The sequence below is a fragment of the Aquila chrysaetos genome, chromosome 6 (assembly GCF_900496995.4).
Source record: "Aquila chrysaetos chrysaetos chromosome 6, bAquChr1.4, whole genome shotgun sequence".
NCBI lineage: Eukaryota > Metazoa > Chordata > Aves > Accipitriformes > Accipitridae > Aquila > Aquila chrysaetos.
In genome coordinates, this window is record NC_044009.1 from 31,145,343 (window position 1) to 31,168,999 (window position 23,657).

The 23,657-nt window shown below is 37.3% G+C and overlaps 1 protein-coding gene across 16 annotated transcripts in view; it reads right to left on the bottom strand.

The window, feature by feature from the left end:
* Positions 1-15,819: 15,819 nt before the first annotated feature.
* The window catches only part of MYO3B (myosin IIIB), a 213,629-nt gene continuing 205,791 nt past the window's right edge, over positions 15,820-23,657 (bottom strand). For 11 of the 16 annotated variants that reach the window (XM_030018870.1, XM_030018871.1, XM_030018879.1 and 8 more), the window contains 3 exons: positions 18,760-18,866; positions 18,339-18,385; positions 15,820-17,025 (listed from right to left, as the gene is read on the bottom strand). In XM_030018870.1, the coding sequence (XP_029874730.1) occupies positions 16,890-17,025; positions 18,339-18,385; positions 18,760-18,866 (290 nt within the window). In that variant the 3' untranslated portion in view covers positions 15,820-16,889. Of the gene's footprint in view, positions 17,026-18,338; positions 18,386-18,759; positions 18,867-23,657 lie in introns of those variants that run through there. The other 5 variants (XR_005932734.1, XR_003924030.1, XR_003924028.1 and 2 more) reach the window with 3 other exon arrangements.

The following is a 23,657-nucleotide window of genomic DNA, read 5'->3' on the forward strand; positions in this document are numbered from 1 at the left end:
AAAGACTTAAAAACACTGCCCTCGTAGACTGACAGAAAAGTCTTTTTAGGAATGCAGTGCATGGTATGTTTCTGTGTCACTTCATACCTTGATGCCTTAAGTGATGCAGAATAATATATAAATAGGTAAATGCATAAATTATGTGAACTATTCAAACACAAATTTGCCCCCTTCTAGTTCTGAAAATAAAAATACCATCAAGAAAATTATTTCAAATGTATACAATGCTTGTATTATGCTTTCCATCCTCACAGACCTATAGAAATGTGAAGTCATTCTCACCACACTCTTATGCAGTAGTGTCAGCTTCCTTCCCCTTCTTTACTAAGGGAACAACCGTGGCCATACACACAACTGCTCCAGGCTTGGAAAGAGGAGCTCCTTACTTCAGTCCTGCACATAAGATTACCAGACTGCTCCTCACTGAACACTTAAACAAATTAACTCCAGCTCAGCTCAAACCTCAGGAGCATCAGCCGAGGCATGTACCTCCTCCTGCTGGCTGGCTGGCCATGCCAAATGAAAGCAAACAATCCTAATCTGGGAATAAATCGCATTTCCCTTCACTCTTCAGTCAGCCCCTATTGCTCAGGGGCAAACAGCTTGACCAGCTGTTTGAGAACCCAGGACAAGAAGAGAAGAAAGGATATTCCCCTCAAAGACAAGGGTGTCAGCATGGCCATGACTCCTGCTCCAGTCTAATGAAGTGTCATTTTTCTCACACTTCTGGAACCTCTGACATGGATGGCAAAAAGAAATGACCTTCAAATGGGTACATGTTTTGGCTTCTCTCCCTCATTAAATTTCACATTCCTATTTTTCCTACTACATGCAGGAAGCCCCCATATTCTACTAGAATTGAGCTGAGAGAATCACATACTACATATGAAAGAGAGAACGGTCCATGGTGAAGGACAGATAATGCAATAAAATGGAAATGCATTCTTAAGTCTAAATTACCTACTCCTTATGCTGGGGAATGAGACTACAATGCTGCAGTGCTGGGACTCCAATGCCCAAATGATACAGCTCTATCAAATGAGCCACTTTTAAACCCAAGTAAGTGGATTCAGGAGAAATCTGTGACTGACAACCACTGACTGCTGCTTAGGAGGCCACACTAAACCACAAAGAATCATTTTCCAATTTTTCATCTTAAAGTAAGAAAGTCTGGAGAAAAAACAAGTGCAAAGTCATGCAGTTTTTTCATTGTCATCAGACTATATAAAATGCTGTCATCCTTACTGATGCACTAGAGTATGGCGTTGAAAAATAATATTCTTTTTCTGCCAAAATTGTTACAGAAGTCAGTGGCATAGATGCTCACAAAAACTGAACCGTGCTCATGATTTGCTACTTTTTTTCACTTCCATTGCTACACATTCTAAGTGCACTTGGCACATAGAGTGATTTCAAACGAAGCTGCTCTATAGTGCCAATGATTCTCCTTAATGAGATATAGTTATCAGTTGATTTATGAATTTCTCCTGCCTGTTCTCATTTACTTAGCTCTAAATTAAGGATAAGATAATTTGCATTCTAGAAGTAGAACAGTGTTTATAAGAGACCAGAGTAATGAAAATCCCTCTTAAATCAAGTTTTAGATGTGTACACAGTGAGGTTAGAGGTAGTTCTAGCAATGTGCATAGCCTTATCCATTAAACTCTACAGCAAAGACTCAAGAGAAAGCATCATATTTCCAGTTTTATCTAGTTTTCCATATTAGTATAGCATTCCCTTATCTCAGGAATTTAATGTAGGAATAGACAAAAGGAACTTTCTGCCTCAGCTTTCTGATACCCTGATGACCTCCTCCTGGGAGAGCCTATGCTCATTGTTAATTTAGATACCATATGCCTCATTGGTCATCAATTCAATTGCTGCTCTCTGTTTTATAGCCCTCACAGGGATTTTGATCATACTATCTATAAAACTAATCACTTCTTCTGTTTACTGTTGCTCTACCAGTTAGACAAGCCCCAGCTGATCAGTATTTTCTTATACATACTTACAAATAGCACAATCTAGTCAGCTTTGTTCTTCCCTTTGGTATATGCTGCTCCACTATCATTTACACACTATTTGCAGTGCTCAAAGTAAAGCATCAAAAACTGGAAAGCAGCAGAGGAGGGATGTAGTAAAGAGGAAACAGAGCTACACAGACTCTGAACTAACACTACTGGTCAGATGTCTGGAATTGGGAGGGAATAGCCCGGAGACCAGGACTTTCTTGTTACGTTAGAGCAGAAATTTATCTCTGCTGACTTTCCTCCAGTCCCTTCATTGACCAGGATCAGAACTCCTATTTGTGTCTGTTATAGGGTGGATATGTTTGATCTCCTTTTCCTGTGCAAGCCAGCATTTTGGGAGAGGTCAGAAGCAAAAGGCTAACCATCTATGTGGAGAGGCTGAAAAGGTAACCTCCAAGTAGGCACCACATTAGTGCTGAGACTGGCTGGAGAAGCTAAGAATGAGTGTGGACTCACACATGCTGATGCTGGAGTCACTGGTAACAAGAATACTAAAATGAATGGGGCAGTTCACTCTGCTCTGAGTGATTGACTGAAGCTGTTTTTATCTCTGTGGGGTGTTTTTTTTTGGCTAAAATAACCATTTCACTCAGAAGTCTCCTACATAGGCATATACAGCCTCCTCTGACACTCAACCCATATTCAACATATTCAACCTAGATAAGGGATGGAAACTTTATGTCTCCACATCCCTGTTCTCTCTTGCCACTAGCCAATAATGCAATTATTTTTTATAGTTCACCTTTCTTCTTTTTGTAAACTTGCCAAGTTTACCAGTGACAGGGTACGTAAGGAATGAGATTAGCACCCAGGTGTGTAGGGCATATTCAGGATATTTTTCTGAGTAACAGGAGTGCAGCTGTGGAGCTGGGGGAAAATATGGGAATTGGATCAACAAGCAAAATCTTGGGACAGCCCTGAGTAAGAAGGTCAAACTGTGCACTGAGTGTATTGGGAAGAGCTTTAGTCAATATGAGCACATTGTCTTTAAAGCATTTATCTTCACAACTCCTCTATAAAGAATTAGTATGTTATTATTCCATTCTTACCAAAGGAAATACAGGGAGACCACATACTTGTCCTATGTCACATATTAACCCTACTGAGGAGCAGGGAGTTGGACTGAACAGCCCAACTGAAGAGCAGAGGCATGCAACTTGTTACGATGTTCCACCTCTTTCTCCTTACAAAATCCAAACTCTTTTCTAAATCCCTCCCACCCCTCTGATTTCATGTCAGTCTCTTCTGACACTTGTACACTCTCTCAGCAACCTCGAATTATGAGCAGATATTGATCTTTCTGTGGGAAAGACAGCCGAGGAGTAAAGCCCAGATAACCTTGGGCAGGCAGAGAGACAGCAATGAGGCAGCAGTGAGGCTGTGTGAAGGCAGGCAGGAGACAAACATGCAGCCTATGCAAGTGGAGCAATAAGCCAACATGTGCACAACCCATATATTTCTACTCTTCCTGGTGGACAGTGATTACAGCCTATGATAAGTAAAAAACCAGAGCCTGACACCTTTGCTTTACAAAGACAAATCTATTAGGTGGGCTTGTACTGAACAGCCAAATGTGCCTCTATAACTCCAACACTGAAGATACTGAGCAGAAATAACTAGATACTTGCTAACTTTTTCAGCCCATCCTGCCTCTGCTTTAGCAAACTCTTCAGTACAGGATTCTGTCCAAAGCTCTATTTTCACTTGCCAATCATCAAAACAGCTACTCTCAGTGCTGACAACCTCCCCTGCAGAAAGACCTGCAGGCTTTGCTACTGACACAACTTTGGGAATTCAGTAACGCTACCATCTACATTTCCTTGATCTCACACATAGGAGCAGTCAGAAGAGCTAATTTTCCTCCACCTCAGGTAGACCCTCTCTCTATGCCAGTTCTCTCCTCACCTCAGTCAGTGTTCTACGAACCTTTTCCAGTGAAACCTTCTACCACCGTGTATGATCAAACACAGCAAATGTAGATCTATGGTATGCGGCTATCTCCAGTGCCTACTGCTGGTTGCAGAACAGCTGAGCTATGGTAGCATTGAACGTAATATAAATTTCAGGTTTTGATTTTAAAAAAGTGAATAGCTTTGTGGCCATCACTCTGTTTCCTGGCTATCAAGAATTTGATGCTCTGTAAATACATGAGGCACCAACACACAACCATATTGTTAGATCAGCCAAGTTTTGGGACACTGTTTTTTCCCTTACCAGCTCCTTCCTGATCCATGTTTGGCTGGTTCCCTCAGTCTTACAAACATTATCTATGAGGTAACTGGCATGTTCACATCATGGAAGTCTGGAGAGTTCAAAAGAGGAATAAAAGTTTGGGATACTTCTCATACTTGGCCATTCACAACAATTCAGAGGATGCAGAAAACTATTTCTATCTAACCCTTGTTCAGCACCCTTCCTGCATGTCCTAAGTTTCAATCCAGGTTTTGTTGTTGTTATTTACAGCTATACATTGAGATACAAAGAGCTAAATGAAGACTCACAGGATACTGAGAACAAGCTTGTAATCCTGCCTCTCAGAGTGTATGTGAGCTATTGTTAAACATTATTTTCCAGCTACTGATTAATTATTTTGTCAAAAACAAAACCAGTGTGATTTTAATGAAAGTACCCAGATTCAGTCTGGCTGAGCAGACAGATTATGTATTTAATTGTAAATGGGCTGTAAACATCTGAGATCTTTATGCATGGAGAAAATAATAGTATCTATATTTAGATATTTGAGTGAAGCTTGAGTTTTTACAGGATTGAGCTGGAAAAATCAAAGTGATATATTTTGATCTCTTGATATTTTTCTGATACCTCTTGATCACCTTAATTTGAAGGTGAAAACATAAATGTATGTTAGAGATATCCAGAGATATCCATCTCTGTGCAATTTGTCTGAAAAAGCAAATAATCTCTTGCAACATAATGAACCCCAGAAAAATACGGGGAAAATAAGGTTTTTTTTTTTAGACTACATCATTTATACAGAAGAAAACAACCTCCTCAGATGAAGGATTACAACTATTTTTGCTACAATATGCTTATAAATATGAAGGATAAATCACAGCAAAACTATTTACGTCAAGCCATCTAATAGCATACATACGGAGGTTTGTTTGGAGAAGTATTTGCTAATTAAATATACTATTTATCACTACCTATGATTTTTATCCCCCACCCAGTATGCTATCTTTCTGGAGTTCCAACTACTAAATTTCTAGCATATTGAAGAATTACTATTTTTGAAAATTATAATCCCAGGAATTTTTTTTCCTATCCTTGCGCTGGTATTTTCTGTAAATTTATGACAGGAAAGATTCATTCCAAAGCTTATAGTAGATTTATAAAAGACAATGGCTTTAATGGTTTAAAAACCTGATTCCTTGCAGTACTGCAGGCCTAGAAAAAAAGATGTTTTACTCTGAACCATCAAAAAGTGAAGATTTCTTGTGATTTTTGAAAGGGGAACCAGATCCCAAGATACCGATTTCAATATCATGGCAATTTCCTATTGTAGAAAAGCTAGGAATTTTATACCTGATACATTTTATTTGTCTTTGCTTTTGGAATTCCAATTACTAGTCCATTTGTAGTTTTGTATTCTAAAAAAACCTGGAGCCACAGTAACTATACCACTTGCCTTCTTGAGAAGTTTCCAAAGCATCTCAAAGTGGTTTTCTACCATAGGTGTTACATGCATCTTAAGACACTCTGCAAGATTATTTAAGGCTTGATTATAGTACATGATGAGGATAATCTTCAAAATTTACTAAAGGTTGCCTCTTCCATGAAATCTAATGGTTCATGTCCTTTTTTTTTTCCTCTCAAGTAGCTTCCTCTCTTTTCTTGTAAGTCTCCCTCATTATAGTTTGCTACTCCATTGTCCCCAAGTCCATTAATTTTTCCTTTCATCAAAGATCATTGATACTTCTCTCTTCATGTCCATCCTTTAAAATTCTTCTTCCAAGTGTCACCCAGAAATTGGATACAATAGAGATCAGCACTGTAGGAAGCCGCAGGGTAAAACAGGAAGGCTTTGCCCTCTCAGAAATAACAAATTATGTGCTCTCCATTTGGTTCTGTGCAGCAGTTGGAAGAAGCAGTGAAGCTGGCACCTTGTCACTGTACTGTGGCAGAGACAATGAAGAATCCGCCTCTAATTCTATTTGACACAAAAGAAGACAGGAGAGAGAAAAACCATGACCACCTTGATCTTCAGTTCCCTCTTCCTGTGAGAGCAGGATGACAGTGATATTTCCTGCATGCTGTGGCTGAGCAGAAGAAAAGTTAAGGGTATCTGAAATACTGAACATTCCCAAGAAAATACCTAACAGTCCTTAGAGTATCATCCCCAGCTCAAAAATACCTTAGAAGGAGGAAAAGTAGCCTTTAACCCAGTCGAATCAATACCTGTCATAAACACTACATTTCCTTTGAAAGTTTGTATCACTGTATTTTTAGCTTGTCAGCAACATTTCCAAGTACTAAGTGTACCTCTCTTATTATCAAAGCAAAAAAATACTTATATCCTCAGAACTTCCATCTGCAAATTAAAAAAAAAAAAAGAATTTAAAAAATGTAAACTATGAATGAAGCAGTAACTGGAATTTCTTTCTGAAAACACTGTATTGAGTTACTAACAAGTTTCTAATAGAGAAAACTCTTTCAAATCACTTATACCTAGTGGTTTAACGACAGGTATGCTCACCTTCTTGAATTTTACTGTTGCACAGGGAGCCCAGGCTATTATCTCGTTTGTACTTTACCTCCTATTTTCTTCATAATTTGCAGATATACTCTAAAAATCATTGGGAATTTCCTGCTTAAGTGAAAAAATATGCAGATCTAAGTTCAACAAAGGTAGCTGTTTCTAACAATCTCTAGCAAACACAACACAGCTGACAGCTGAATGTTACAAATGGGGCCTCAGAAAGAGGGCTTAACAATTTTGTTTAAGATCACAGGTTCCCAACCAACACTTGAGCCACAGAAGAATGTCCATTAGCTGCTATAAAGGCAAAATTGGTAGGGCTTTGTGATTCACTGGAGGGCCTACAAGGCACACACAAGCAGACACACACCAGCACACTGGAGAGTAGTACAAATTCTTCAGTTTGAAAAATTTCCACTCTTTTTTCTTCCTCTCACTAAGATGAAATCATGTTTCGTTTCAGTTAAAAACATTTTTCTGCTCTACATTTAATCATGTACACATTTCTTTCCGGTTTAGCTCCAACTAGTCTCTTTACACAGCATCCAGTATGATTTTATAAAGTGAAGAAAAAAAATTTCTGTAGCTAGAGTTGTTTTGTCGCACTGTTGTTTTCTTTAATCTTTTGTTCGATGCATGGAAAGATGCTAACCTTTCTGTGCTATCTTAACCACAGTGATCTGGGAGCAAAGCAAATGAGATTTAGTAGATAGGTTTCTGTTGTCATTATTAAACTTCATATGCTTTGCTATGTAGGCAACATGTTTTATTTCTCTTAACTTGAAAGAGGCTTCTGTCTTATTGTTGCAATTTATTAAGGGCAAACAATCTAGGGCTTATAATAGGCCTGTAGGCAGAACAAAGCCCTTGTCAAATGGAAGGGTTGGCTGCTCAGCTGGGTAGCATGTAAATGTGCAAAAGGAACTGTTCTGTTCAAAGACACTAGACATGCTTTTTAAATAAAACATCTCATATAATTGAGAGTAGCCATTTAAGTGTTGTGTTGGAAATGTTAATTTAAAAAAAATTAATTTAACTGAAGAAATAGAGTTGCAGTGTATTTTTTTGTAAACTCTTATAATAAACAAAACCCCACATATCACTAAAGTTTTTATTAGAGCCTGAACATTGTATGTTTCTAAAATGGCAGTTTATTGTCATTTTATAACACCGTGTTATGCAAGTCAGGATAAGTTCACTGATTGCTGTATTCACCTAGGCAGACCGTGTAAACTTGATCTTATCCAAGACATATTTTGCAGTTTGTTTTTAATATAAGAGATCACTCTGCCTGTTACTTTGACATAGTATAATGTCTCAAAAAGTAAGACAGTTTCTCATTCTACAGCTCATTTAAAATTTCTCATTATGTGCCTCCCTTGCAAGCGCTGAAATTAAAACGACAGATAAAGATAACAACATAATAGGCATTTTTTTAATGCACTGGTCCACTTGGGCACAGGCAGTTCTTTTTTCCCCTCTTCTGTTGAAATGGATAATCAGGACAGTATCATCAATTAGATTTTTCACTTTAACTTTTCATAATGTTTCCAGACTTCACTATTTGGCAAAGACAATCGGGACAGATTTCTTTATTTTTTCCTCTGGCCTAAAACTCAAAACCCCCCACTTCCCAAACTGTTACCACCGAAGAGTTTATTAAATGGCTGAAAAAGACAGCTGGTCCCACCATCTGTTAAAAATTTTCAGGGGCCAAATGAAACAGGTTACACCTTTAGCCATGCCAAGTCTTCCAATACCCCCTCCCTCTCACAGCCTGTGGAGGGCTAATCTGAATTTCACGCTCTGATTTTGCTATTGCTAATGTCTGAGCTTCTTATGTGTGCTTCTTGTAGTTGCTTATATTAGTTCTCTAGCAGTAACAAAAGCTCCCCTCTCCTTTTAACCTAGCTCATTTGCAATCAACGGAATCCTGGGTCTATAGTCTCCTTTACAATAAGATACTGTACCTTGAAGGAAACCCACAGAGAACCTAATATCTGACTTTTTGGAGCAACAGAGAAAACCAGGGGTACATTTCTGTTGTTTTGCAGCCACTTTTCTATAAATGCTAATGGAAATAATTCAGATGTGCCAACAAAGACAGAATCTGCAACACACTGCAGGTGTGAGGGGGCTGAAACAAAAGGGATGCTAACCCTAATGGTATTTCTTGTCATTAACAATTCTTTGATGTTCATACTCGAGGCGCTCTTTTATCTTGTAGTTTTTCAGCCATCTTTGTTAACATGCAGTGCAACTAAATCTTTTTTTCCCTAACCTTTAAAGACATCTACAAAATGTTTATGCTAAGTTAGTTTCTATAGCATCTTTCTGTAATACACATTGAAGTAAAATGAGATAAAGATTGCAAGGTTATTATTAAAACATCAGTAAGTTCCTATCATTAAGTGAAAGAGCAGATCAATAAAAAGAAGCTCTTAATGTTACTTTAATAAGGTTGAGTTTCCTGTAACAGGACTGGGGATTAACTTCAACATAACAGAAGCGGTGTTTATAATATAGCAGCTCTGTTGATAAGAACCAGTTTGTTTTACTTGTACTCATTAAAAAAGAGAATTACAAATATCAGTAAGTTCCTATATTAAAGCCTTTCACAATACAATATATTTAAGGACATTCTAATTTTCCAGAAGGGATTTCTCTACCACTAAGTGGGCAATGGCATTCAGTCAAGGCGCTGTAGGTGGAGCTTCTCCATATCCATCTGTCTTTCCATGACTTACAGATGGAAAAACGCTGTGTCTTTTAAAATGTTCAACTCAGTAGGATGACAGTAAAATGAAATGAACAATCAAAGCACATAAGATGCCAATCTGAACTACTGCTCAGCACTACCAGCAGACCCAGCGTTTTGCTCTCATCCCATCAGTCATGTCCTGTTAGATCACATCCCATTTTATCACAGTCTGTTGCATTATTGTTGCAGCATGCTGGAATGTTAAATGAGCAACATAATCAATCAATACCAATTTCCAATTGGAATTCAGCTGTAAATCTGCACTGAGTTAAAAATGCTGGAGATTGTAATACAAGTTATCAAAAGATGCAGTTTTATGAAGCCTCCCATTTAGTTTTTCTTTCAAAACTTCATTTCTAACAGATCAATTTAATCAAATAAATATAAGTCTGTGCCTGCATTAAGTACAGCACTTCTCTTTGAATTTGGATGTAAACTTCCATCACACTAATCCTACGGAACAAGAACATAAACAACAGTGGTTACATTCATACTTTTTCTTCTTTTACAGCTTACTTTCATCTTGAGGCATAAAGGCAAACTAGGAACAGTGTAGTTAATATATTGTCTTGTCCCAAGTTTCAGCTGTATGGATTGATGGACTGAGCTGCTTTTCTTGTTTCATCTACAGCATTCAGCAGTCTTAGAAATGTGTATGGAAATTGGGGATCTTAGATTATTGAAAATTTAATCAAATTAACAGATTATTTTAAATTATTTTTCTTGCAATAGCACTGAGGAGTGCTCATTCCTGGGGTGATAGGAATTACAAAACTAAAAGTTTCTCTTTCAAAGCTTTTGCAATCTCAGTAAGAGCCGTTCTGTCATAGAAGCCTTTACATAATCTCTCCTGTTGCATTAACTGTGTTAATTTGTTGCTTATAACAGGGAGCAGCAGCAAGAACAAAAAACACTGAATAAACTATGTCACATAATTTTGTGGAAGTACCTCCTCTGCATTCCTCTCCCTTTGCTAAGGGTCCCAATGTAGCATGTCCATATCATCATTTCCAGCCATACAGCGATGCCATACTCCGGCACCCAGCCTTCTGAGGATTACTTCCACGAGAACCACAAGACCCTGCTACCCCTGTCCTGGCCTCATGCATTCCCACCAGTGCATTACACAGCACAGCACAATACCCCAGTTCTGCTATTCCAGTTTTAGACAGGTCTTCATCACAGACTTGCACAACAATTTTCAGAAACAGCCCTGACAGGCCTCCCTCCCTCCCTCCCAACACGGTACTCCAGCCCAATGGACGGCATCCAGTCTTTGTTGTGGTGATATTACTTTCACTGAGAGATCAAGACGAGACTTTCAAGCCTACTTTTCACTGGTAATGGGTCAGAAATTGGGACTTGGGTCTCTTGCACAAAAATGCATACATGTTGATCTACCTACTTGCCATCTCCATTCCCCAACTATTTTATAAAAATACTATTTAAATTATTGAAAAAAGAATCTCTCTCTGCAATTTAATTAAAAAAAGAGGCCTGCCAAACAAAAGCAAGGAATTTAATCTATTACTGGCCTGACCAATAATATGTAATCTGGTTTCTGGAAACTTTACTCCAAGATGTGTTTTTCACTTATCTGCTCCTATGTCCTTCAGCATCACAGCACATAAGTACTACAATAAACACTTCCCTGATAACACAATGTATATATTTACTGTTCTGACTGATACTGGATTTATACATGTAATAAAATAATTTCCAATAATTCTTGAGAAATCCATTAAAACAATTTAGGGCATCAGCCTGTGTTTAAAGACACAGTGAGCTATTATTATGAATTGTTGGCCTCCTCCCTTACCAGTTCCAGTACCCAGCACCAAGGAGACACAAAGCCTCTCACTGAGTTCTGTAACCTTTAGCTCTGGCCCAGAGGACTGCTTCTTGGCCTTTGGTTTTCATAGCATCCTCTGCTACTTTTGTCAGTCTGGGAGTCCTGCTCTGCTGTCAAGCAGAAACATGTTCTGTTAACTAAGCATTCTGCTACAACTCCTCCCAGGGTGAACAGCCTTAAAGAAAAGGCACATTAATGAAATGTATTTCTAGTGTTAACAACAAAACTGACATTATTTCTTAAATTTTGTTGTCAGAGTTAAAAGCAGGATGGATAAGTTTATTACATGCCATGTCTTGTGCATGTATCAGCACTAAAACTACTTATCTCTTTCTTATGGGATAATACTTTTGTGCCATATGGCTTTGTTTTTAATTGTATGTACTATACTTATCTGGTTAACCAGAAGACACTAAAAATGCCAGAGCTTCGTTGTCTCTCAAAATTCTCCTTCCATTTTGATTTAAAAAAAAAAAAAAGGAATGAGAAATGAGTATGGTAGACTTCAGTTATTTATCTCATTGCTAACTATTTTACAAAAAAAAAAGCAATACCCCTATACAATTACAATTCTTACAAAAGGAGGAAAAAAATTATTCAATTATAACATTACTTTTTTAAAAATAGGTAAAATTTTTAAATTGGGACTTAAATCCCATTTTACATCAATTTAAATTTGTTTTAAAATAGCTAGTAGTACCACCCAGACATCTTGACCTCCAGCCATTTGCTTCCACCACAAAACTACCTTCTTACTCTCTCTCCATGAAATCATAGAACTTTTTCCCAAGTTATGTATTTTCTAATTTTCACTAAAGTAGAAACTTGTGGAGAAACTCTACTTACAGTGATGGACCTGAGTTCTAAAACGTGAGATTTGATCATCTGTCCTCATATGCATGAAATCAAGCAAAGACCAATGGATACTGAAAAGAGACCACTGGGTATTAAAACTGCAGGCTTTAGGCATACATGTCTTGCACTAACAGAAACAACCACATAATGAAGTATATGAAACTTATCCTATTTTCCCACTGTTTATTGAATTCAATATCAAATAAGAATGGACCTAAAGACACTACATATCTTCAATTCCTTATTTATTTTTGATTTTTAATATCTTCTATATTTAAAACCATACCTGTTTTTCATGATGATAGAAGGTATAAATAAAAAAAAATTTCTTCACAATAATGGATGTCAGTTATGACAATGAAGGTTAGAGATTATCCAGTCAAGACTATTGATAAATAAAGTATAGCAAAAATTGAAGGGATCTAAATATAGAAAATAGCAACACTAGGAGATCCCTTACAAATCTTTATAGTGTGCAACCATTTATATTGAACGAGAAGTGCACCGGGGGTATGTGAAAAGTAGTATAAAGAAAGTAAATTGGTAGCTCCCTTTTACCCTCTGACAGCACAAGTCAGAAGCTCTCCAACTCAATTAGAAAGGACCATGTGTAAATACATTCCTTTTGTTTAAAACTGAAGCAATAAATCCACTTTGTGTTTGTGTGCATGTGTGTACCGTGTATAGCGTTCAGTACCACAGTGTACCAGAAGTCAGGAACTTAGTGGAATTAAAACACAATGAGAGAATTGCTTGGAAGTATAACCATTCACAGTTACATAAAATACAGAAAAATATCATATAAGTATATAATTATATAAGCATTATGCTTACATTTGCAACTATGCTAAATGACATAAGATAATCAGTAGTCGCCTACTGTTCGGAAGAAATTTTCCTTCCAGGAAGATGACTTTGTAATTGTCCAGTGTGGGTTACTTTCTGTACCTACCACTGAAAAATTTGGTTTTGATTGCTACCACCAAAAGGAAAATCAACTTTTGGTCTGATTGGATTTAGCGAAGTCTTTAGCTTTACATTATTTACAGCCATATTTTATAAGCTTCTGAGTAACAACAACTCCTTGGATGGCCTGATAGGGGCCACTTAAAAGACCTTCAGTGCACAAAAGCCCATTCCACCACTCTTACAGTGTATGGGTGAGGGAGGTCACAGTGGGGGCAAATTTAAGATGGCTGCAATTTACTCCTATTCTAAGGTCCCTTTATGTTACTAAAGTGATGTAAATGTTTAAGTGAGAAGTACGTTTAAAATTACCAAATGAAAGGGGCTAATCTCCAAAAGCTCCCTGACTGATTTTTGTTGGCACAGAGAGAAGTTTTTAAGCTGCCATAACTGAAAGGCAGAAATTGTCCTCAGCAAGAACCGGTTTCTAGTGCCGTTAAGGTCTGCAGAAGTAATCTACTAAAATCCCTTGTTGAGCTTCACCCTTTTCTCTCCCAGATGCCGAAAACTGTTTAATATATTACACACTGTCTAAGAAATGTTCTTCTTCCTAACAGGATTTAAAGTCTTCACTTTTATAAAATATTAAGAACAGGATATGTTATGAACTATTAAGCAAAACACATTAATATTTCAGGATAATATACACAAAAGGAAATAAATCAGAACAATGCTTCAATGGTATCAAAACCAAATAAGAAAATCTAAGCAATTCACATTGATAATCTCCCACTGACCATGATCATCACACTGACATGTCTCCTGTACTCCTTTTCATGCACAAATAATTCAACCCAAACACACACATCTATCAATGCGAGAACAGAAGTTCAACTCTGGCCAGTTTTAATGCGACTGCATGGCTCTACAGCAAGCTGAGGATAATAAACTAAAGGCATATATGTGCTCTAAAATGAGGATGAGAGAAGGCCACCTCACAGGGGTTATCTGGTGAGGGTAAAGTGAATTGATCAAAAACAAATGAGGAAAGGGGGATAAGTTATGAAATAATAAAATGCACAGAGCGGCTTTGTGCACAGTTTTTAGCTAAGAAGTAGCAAGAATGAGAACGCACTACTCAACAGCAGCTTTTAGATAGTAACTTCAGTATAAAAATATTAGTGACAGTAAACTAATTTGAAAATTTATAGCAGATGTAGATAGTGGCATTACATATAACAAGGAAAATATTGTATTTTACCCTTTCCATGCAATTAAAGACTGCTTAGTATCTCTTTGAAGTCCATTTCTGATGGCTGAGATTGGTACAAGCTTAACAATTGAGAAGAAGAAAAAAGAAGAAACCTAAGGAATGTACTTAGGGAGTGTTTGCATTTTGCTTGCGCTTTACTATTTAACGTTCTGAAGCTGCTCTTGTTTAATTCGGGCCCCCATTCAGCAAAGCAATTAATCACGTGCTGAAATTTCATTGATTTCAGTGGGACTTAGGCTTTGGCTTAAGTGCTTCACTGAATTATATATTATTTTTCGCTTTCCCTTACTTCTTTATGAAATTAATAGAACTACAAAGAGTAATGTATTACTCAGTGTAAGGTAAACTGCTGTTTTTTAGACAGGTTTTTATAATACCTAACTGGAAAGCTCACTACCATTTAACTAAAACAATAGATAAACTCTAACTACGCATAATAATGATGTGAATTGCAGTAATAATAAAACTTTATTTTCCCAAATAGTTTTCAAAAAGGATGGATGGAACAAGAAAGCATTGATATTGCTAGAACTCCATGTGATCTATGCCAATATAAGAATAGAGTAAGTAATTTGACTCTTTTAAAATGTTATTTTCTACCCAAATATGTTACAAATTAATGGGGAATTTATAGATTGCATAGGAAAAGAAAAGTTTTATGTTCTTTTTTATGAAGTATCATAACAAATACTCATTCTTGTTGCATTTTGACAAAATGCAAAGAAAGCGATATGCACACATGCATTCATATTAGTTGCCATTTGTATTTGCACTGCATTTTTGAATATCATTAATTCATCTGCAGCTACTCACCAATTCTCTGTTGTTTAAAAAGTCTCTAAATTTTAAAGGCTCTAAAGTGCCTTTAAAGTACATCTACCCAGATGTACAGCAGAGGAGAATGAGGAGTGAACCAAAGGACTTCAATCTCTGGCAGGATTTTAGCTTTTAGTTTCAACCTTCTGTCACATTTTAGGTGAAGAATGAGTGAAGGATTGTTCTTCCCGGAATGGCTGAATCCTTTTCTCATCATCATCTGCCCTGCTTGACTTAATTTCTGTGTTTATTAGGAGAGACAAAGCTTTTGCTGAACTATCCATTTCATTACCTTTTCTCCTGTCAAACCCTATTCTGGCTTAGGGATGGCCTGACTGCACTTGGGTCTCATTTCCCATGCCATCTTCCCTTGTCCTGTGGTCAAAAAGTTGGTGCCAGTGAACCCTGATGGTAAGAAATTCTGCAGCTTAAGGAACAGGTGTGAACTGCACCTCTGCAAGGAAGAAGTTTTGTTAGCACAGATTAGGGTAAACCCATAGGAGGGGAGATAAAACCAAGGGTCATAATTAGGTCTATATAATACAAGGTCAGATTTAATCAGCATGGTTTCTCAAAAAAAAAAGAAAAAAAAAATTGTGAGCAAATTTGTAAGGCGGTACACATGAATGTTTTATTCCCAAAAGTTTTTGACAAGAGCTTGTATGGAAAAGAAGCAAAGAATTGTCACAGATCAAAACTGTGGCTCAGAAACAACAAGAGTAAGATAAAATAGTCAGCTTCTGTCACAAAGACAGTTACCAGCAAAGCATCTCAGCGTTCCATAGAAAGTTACATATTGTTTCATTAAGGATTTGGAAAGAAAGTGAAAAGCAAGTAGAAAAATTTGCAGGTGACATTTTTTTCCCTGCTACATACAAGAGGGCTGTGGAAATGTACGAATCACTGGAGCCCAGAAATACAGGTTAAGAACGAAATTAAATACTTGCATGGATAACAAGAATAACTAGTCATAATGATGGTTTCAGTCACAAGGACTATATGAAGCAGTGTGTGAAATGTTAGCTTTAAAACTGTTTTGCTTCTTATATTTGAAATAATTCTTCAAGATAAGCTTATGGTAAACTAATACTTTATAAGAAAAATATTTACAAGGTAAATTGAGTCACAATCATTATTTTAGATGATTTTACTCTGTACATTTTTATAGTGTTAAAAGCCATACACAGCACAGAAAGTTATAAAGGATAATGTTTAATACCAGTCTAATGAAATGCAAAACATTTTCACTATGACCCCAAATGAAAATTTTTAGTAGAGTTCTTTTAATCCAGTTCAGTTCCTTGATCTTATTTTTCACACAGCTCTACCAGCAGTTGTGCCAGCACAACAGAAGGGATGGCACAGGGTGGGAACAGCAGCTGGGGGGGAGCAGGGAAGAAGGGGTTAGAACTGTATAAACTAACCTTGTTGCTAAAGAAATGTGTCCATTACCAACATCAACACATACAGGTAGTGCTGCTCCCCTTCACTGGAACTGCTTATAGAAATACAGCTAAATGGGACAATCCACAGTTGCAAAACCAGGTCTAAATTAGTGAAATAAAGTTACTAGCTGAAACGGTATTTTTTAATATATAAACACACGCACAAAGTTAATTGGAAGAGATTACCATCATGAAAATACTCTTACCAGTATTAGTCAATAGAGAAAGTGAGGTTCAGCTTTGAGCAAAAGACACACCTCTTGAAGAAGGAGGAGATGGGGAACTAAGAAAGCTCTCATCTTCAGCGATAGATTCAACAGCTGACAATGATTTGTAATACTCATCCTCTCCGTCCAGCACTTTGATTTGGCTTGAAAGAAAACAAACAACATTTATTAAGTTAAAAACTTAATTCTGTCAGTATCTTCAGAAATACAAACTTCTTCGTGGATGTGAAAATGAAGAGTCCTAATACAAGAAAGGGAAAAAAAAGATGGGATGATTTGATGAGAAAGATATGGTTTTCATACATACTTTTACTTTGCTATTACTTTATTATGATTATACTCTGAATGGTTTTGAGGATCAGTGAAATGCAATATAGTCTTTCATTTTGGGTGTACAGAATGACAGACCAACTATTTGCATCAAATAGGCATTTCATTTGAGCAATGTGACTTTTTTGTCTGTATATGTTCCACAAGTAGGGTACAATTTTGATAACACATTTCAGCTGATGCTTTGCTGTGAATATGAGCCAAAGACCACATCAACAATTTTGGGGGAAAGCCCTATTGACATCAAGGAGGTTTCATTTTCCTGTGATGTATGATGAGCACTGCAGTTTCATGCTGGTGTTTTTATTCCCTGAACAGGGATACAGACTTCTTTAAACTAGGGGAGGGAGATAAAATAAACCAAATCTTGTGCAGTCGTGCAAAATTTTGGGCTTTAACCTTGACTCAAAGACCTCCTATTCATACAGTTATATTCAAAAGATTAACTAAAAACAGAGGACATAATACAGAAAGTTCTTGTATACTTTTGGAGTACATGCATTTGCAAGACCAAGCATCCATCAGTTCTCTCTGGTCCACGTGACCAGTCAATGAAATATTTTGGCAATTGTATAGTAGCCAGCCTGGCTTTTGTAAATTGTTTTCAGTGATTTCTACCTATCACCAGGTGACAACTGCTCACGTGACAATGAGAACCGACTCAGTTCAACGGAGAAGGAGCAATTCCCTTTTGGGCTAAGTGGCCTCTCTGTCAGTTCTTAAAATGTGCTCCCCCAGGAGGGCTGAAGCCCATTGCGAGTGTAATGCTGCAAACCTGGCAGGGCTTCTGCCCGTGTTCTAGGTCCGAGAACTTGTTTCAACACCCTTCATCTGGGACCTTTCACTATGGCTAAATGCACTTAAAAACATGAAGAAAGCTATTTTTTTGTAGTAGTAGTACTCGGAGAGAGCTGGGGAGCATATTTTGTAAGAATCAGTTCTAGTGTCTGTAGACAGCAGTACATGCAAGTTTTACATTTGCTTCTGCAGAAAATGTCCAATGTCAACGCACAGAAATATGTTGTTTATTTTTAGAAACCTCTCTAGAAAGTTTTGCATATTCTGTAATATCACAAAGGACTTCTTCTGTTTACAGTTGCTTAGAACTAAGAAGATAGATATTTACCCAAGTTTTCTTGGCTTCCTCTTGCTCCCTTGATATTCTAGAGTTCCCTGTGGAGAGGGCCAAGAACACACAGTCAAAGCAAAGCAGCAAGTCGTTAATTTTTAATTCAAAGTGATTTTGTGTTGAATGCAAGCAGATGCTGATAATATCAGAAGTCACAGCATAATTTTTTTGATCAAAGGGCTCAAGTGAGCCTGATGAAGCATGCATCTTGCTCGTCTTTGATAAACCACATCAATTATTCACCGTGAAGGCAGACATCCTGACATGAAAGCAACAGATAAAGAGCATAAGCACATGTTCAAGACGAGAGCAGAAGAACGTGGGGGTGGGGCTGGAGGGGCTGAAACAGGTATTAATAACAGAATTATTAACTGGAAACAAAGCCAGTAAAACAGCTTTATTGCCACTTTGAACTCACGTTTAACTGGTTATAGTACATGTTGTCCTCGGGGCTATTCAGCATTTTGGGCTGCTGACATCGTCGACGAGGTGTTCTCAGCTTCTGTTCAAGACAGTTTTCTGAACCTACAGTAAGATAACACAATTTAGTTTTAAGCTGTGCCAGGTGCTGTGAACGTCTTAGCATATTTTAGTCTGTAAACAGTCTTCTGTCCTGTTTGGTCCTGGATTTATTAGCAAGTCTGTCCTATCCAAAGTAAGCACACAGAAACTTGGGAATCGTTGTTTTCTCTTTTGAAACTTAGTTCAAACACAAATTTTTAAGCAGAACTTAATTTTTACTTTTATAACATTTTTTATTCTTCCATATATCTATATCACACAGCTTCTTATTCCTTTCACACTTTATCTTAGTATCTTCTGTTATCTAAGCAGGAAATGAGGTATATTGTGACCAGCTAGGAATATATCATTCAGCAGCAGCAAAACAGTTTTTCTACAGTAGACAGTAATAAAGCCTTTTGACTGATGAGACTTAGTCTATTATTATCATTTTTATATAATAAAAAGGCTACTTTCTTGACATGGCTCTCTGTTTAATCAGAGTAATCAGACTGGTTTGGAATTATGTTTTCTTAATATAATTTGTGATGCGCTGTAAAGTAATAGTTGCTTAAAGTCATCTGGAAAGCAGAATTTAAAGATGAATGAAATATTTCAGAAAGGGTGGATTCTGAAAAGAACTAACAGCCTTTTCATTCTTTTTTTTTTTTTTTTTTTGGTATTACAGAAAAAAGACATTATGGTGTGCTGTACTCTATTTTACCAGGGATTTTCTGTGGCACATCCTCTAGATTACCAGGACAACTATTTTCAGTATAAATCAGAATCACTAGGTTACTAAAAGACACTAGGGGGGGTAAGGAAAGGTCATTTACTTTTCAAATAATTCTCCCAATGCCTTTGACTTTTCTGATAGCTCCCTGTTAAAAATGATTTTAGTGACAGTAAGAATAAAAACAGGTTTTGGTGGCACCGAAAGAAAAATACACATCTTATCACATTTGCATCCCATACTGCATGGGAAACTTGTGCCGATACAAAAGACCAGCACAAAGATCAAGCAGCACGAGTTCCTTTAAACACTTCAAAACTGAAGTCAATATGGCTTGTGTGGATGCAGGGCTCACAAATAATTTGTAAGATCTGGCCTTAAGGAGCAGCTAATATTACAAAGGAGGTTTATTGTACACCCAGGTTTACAGTTTGCAACTATTGTACTTTTCTGCAATTACTGAGTGAGGTAGAGGAGGTGGTTGAATTTTGGCCTTTTCAGCCAAATAACTGACTGTTCTGGGACATTTTCTCTCTTTCACTGTATTTCTCCCTCTCAATAGTAAAATTTGAAAGACACTAGTTTCCTCTGAGTGTGGGACTGCAATCTCTGTGTGGGAGGGGAGCACTTTTTTCGTGCCAACTGTCACGTTCCTTCACAACACCTGGGAGGGATGGTGGGTTAAATGGCCACCAGGGAACTCACTGCAGAGCTGGGTCTAGAAATGAAAAACAATTTTATAGAGAAATGTTACATTTCTCCAGTGATACAAAATAACTTTTAAATGATACGCTCATGTTGCTTGCTAATTTAATACCCAAAGCTTCAATGCTTTATACTTTCAAGTTCAGTAAACCTTTATATTTTTGCTAAAGAGCTTGTGATGGCTGAGCCTCAACCTTTGCTACTTGTATTGTATATAACCAAACATGGCAGAAGCTGTTCCAGAAAATGCTTCTGGGGAAATTGGGTGCCCAAATAATATCTGTGTCTTTGGAAAGTTTTTTCTCTAATATTTAGGTAGGACATAAGTGCAATTTTGTTATCTCTGAAGTCTCTGGAAGTTTTGTGGAAGACCTGCCATAACTACATTCTACTCTCTCCCTGTTTGCTCTGAAAGTTACTCAAATTGATCTTAGGCTTTCTGTCTCACGACAGGAGGGCCTGCAATTTTTGCAAGCAATGTTTTCAGTCGCAAGGCCATCTGAATTCCTTTTTACAGAAATGTAGTTCTTGAATACCTCTCCACAAATAATTTTTTTATTCTAGGAAGAGGCTGGTATGAATAAAGACTCGGGTCCGCACAGTTTTGCATAATTTCACACACCTCTCTGCAGCTTGCCAGAAGTAAAAACACAGCACACAAATATTTAGAAATTTTCAAACAGTATGATAATATGATGGGGTATTCTTTTTTCCTTTCCCCCAAACGCTGATGTGGCCTTCATGTTATTTTTTCAAAACACCTATATGTAGAGTCTTTGTTTTAAAAATGTCTTTTATTCATTAGGATTCTGAGACACTAATATTTTGCTCTAGCTTTTTATGCTGACACTTAACTATTTCTGTATATTCTATGGGTGGTCTGCAGTTTGTGTCCTCCAAAGGAAATACCCTTTCAGTGGGCCCATTTGTCTTAGTGTTTAGTAGCATACTACACGAACAGTACAAAATCTGGTAACATTTATCATAAACTACCATATCTGGAGAAAACGGTATTAACATGTGCTCAACACTCAGCAAATGAATAGGCATTTTAAATGCTGTTCTAAAATATTTTGCTTTGATGACAAACTTAAAGCCACCAATAAGAAAAAAGTCACTTGTCATTTTAATAGCAATAGCAGCACCACCAGTATCATTAACAGGGTATTGTCTACACTGCACCCAATTTGTGCTAAGTGCCTCTGGCATGTCCAGTCTCCCGAGTTTGCCACAAATTTAGAGACCAGATGAGAGACTGAGCACATGAACTTCTTTCAGGTTGTCCTTTAGTACCATTTTAAAAGTAGGAGATCTGCCCCCCCTTTTGTCTGGAAGAAAACCTTTCCTTTGTAGCTCTAAGCACAGAAATTCCTTAGGTTACAATTTCTTTATTGGTAAATTGCTTACTGCAGTGCAGAAATAACACAGAGTAGGTAAAATGCCTTCTGCCAAGTGCACTATGTCAGCTGATCTAGCAAGTGTAGGGCAGCTGAGGTTCTGGGCATCCTTCTTTCCTCACTTGAACCCAGAGAGGCTGATTGATACATGGGTGAGCAGGGTCATGTGGATGCTACCCTGAAGCCACCACAAAATTGATGTTGCTTACAGTGAAGGGAATTAGAAACTGGCAAATGGGTAAAACTCTTGGAGTATAAAGTATTTATAAGTAAACAAACCAATGGCATTTCTGTTTACTCCTCTGTTACCACTATTGGTTATCCTTTTTATTTCTCTGATACATAAGAGCCCAAGTCAATAGACCAGGACCTTGCAGTGCTCAAACAGATTAAAGCGCCGTGTGTTTTCAACTAAATGCAAAGTCAAACATTCGAGTTAGTTACATTTTTAAGAACTGGGAATTGCATAGTTGGAAAGCAGTGTCTCCAAGAGAGAGTTGGGAATCATCACAGATATTCAGCTGAATATGAAGCAGACTGGGTGCAAAGCAGAAGACTACTCAATAGAAACAGGAAAACAGTTTTATCATTGAGTGCAGAATTATTTTAAAGTGCCTGCTGTAAACTGCAGAACAAGAATAATTTGAAATCTGGAAAACCTGCCATATGGTGAGAAATTTGAGAGGACTGTTCTATTTAATTTTTTTTTCAAAAGAAAGTTAAGAGGTGATTTGAAGCAAGTCCAAACCCCTCTATAGAAAGTGGAGGGTTTTTCACCTTCAGAAATGAAAGTCTGAACTGTCTAATGGTCAGAAGTGGAAGAAAATTTCAGACCAGAAATACAGCACATACATAGTGAAAACAATCAGTCAGGAGAAAAAAAATATTTAGCAGTATAAGGGAAGCTCAGGTTGAGATTGGAAGCTTTTAGAAAAGGTATGTTTTGACTCAAGCTAAAGTTAAAAACTATTCAAGATATGACATATATCACTTCTAGCTTAACATGAATTCATTTCTCTAATGTGATTTTTATCTACGAGTCTCAATCTGCAGAAGATTTTGTATTGATCTTTTAATTTCTGGGATATACTTTCACCTCTGAATTTCCATGTGACGACTCTTCTTTACTTTCTTATGGCTGAAATGGAAATATTTTTCTTCAGTTAGCCATCACATCCATCATACTGACACTTTTTATGACATCTCTTGGCTTGCAGATTATTAGCACATTTCTTATGTCGTATCTTATTTAGATGATTTTTCTGTTTAAAAACCCATCCTTTACATAAGTTGCAAAGGACCCTTTCAGAAATGCACAAACGGACAAACAGGAAGATTTAATGAAAGACTTCAAAATGCTCTTTAGCACTGACACAAGGACTTTTGCATCTAGGATTTGGGCCCTGACCAATTCTTTTAAGACAGTACCTGCAAAAAATTTATTTTTCTAATGATTTCCCATGAGGCAGATGACTTCACTTGATATTCAGTGAAGATCTCTTCTTAGATGTCCTGTTTGTCCTGCTTATCTTGGTATTGAAAACTTAGGGACTGGGCACACTCTTCAGAGGAACTGAGAATCATGAGATTTTGCTCTCTGAAATGAAGCTAGGGTCTTCATAAACTCTTCATAATTAAACTCTTGCTTCAAAAACCCCTTCATGCTGATAACCTCACCAAACATTGCTAATTTTTCCTATATGGAGAATTCTGCAGAGAAGATGGTGATGAGGCAGCTACAACTGCATTTGGAACTTGTAAAATCCACTGATGTGAGTCAGATTGTTTTAAGGTTGGTGCAGCACAGAGTGGGCCGTAAACCCCAGATGACATCTTACTTTTAGCAAGGAATGCACAGAAGGGATCTTTGCCAATGTGTCAGTGCCACAAAGCGGGCTGTGTCATCTACTCCCTTGCTGAAGGGACTCCATCCACTACAACACATATCGAAGGGTGGAGCTGAGTAGTCTCATTTTCCTT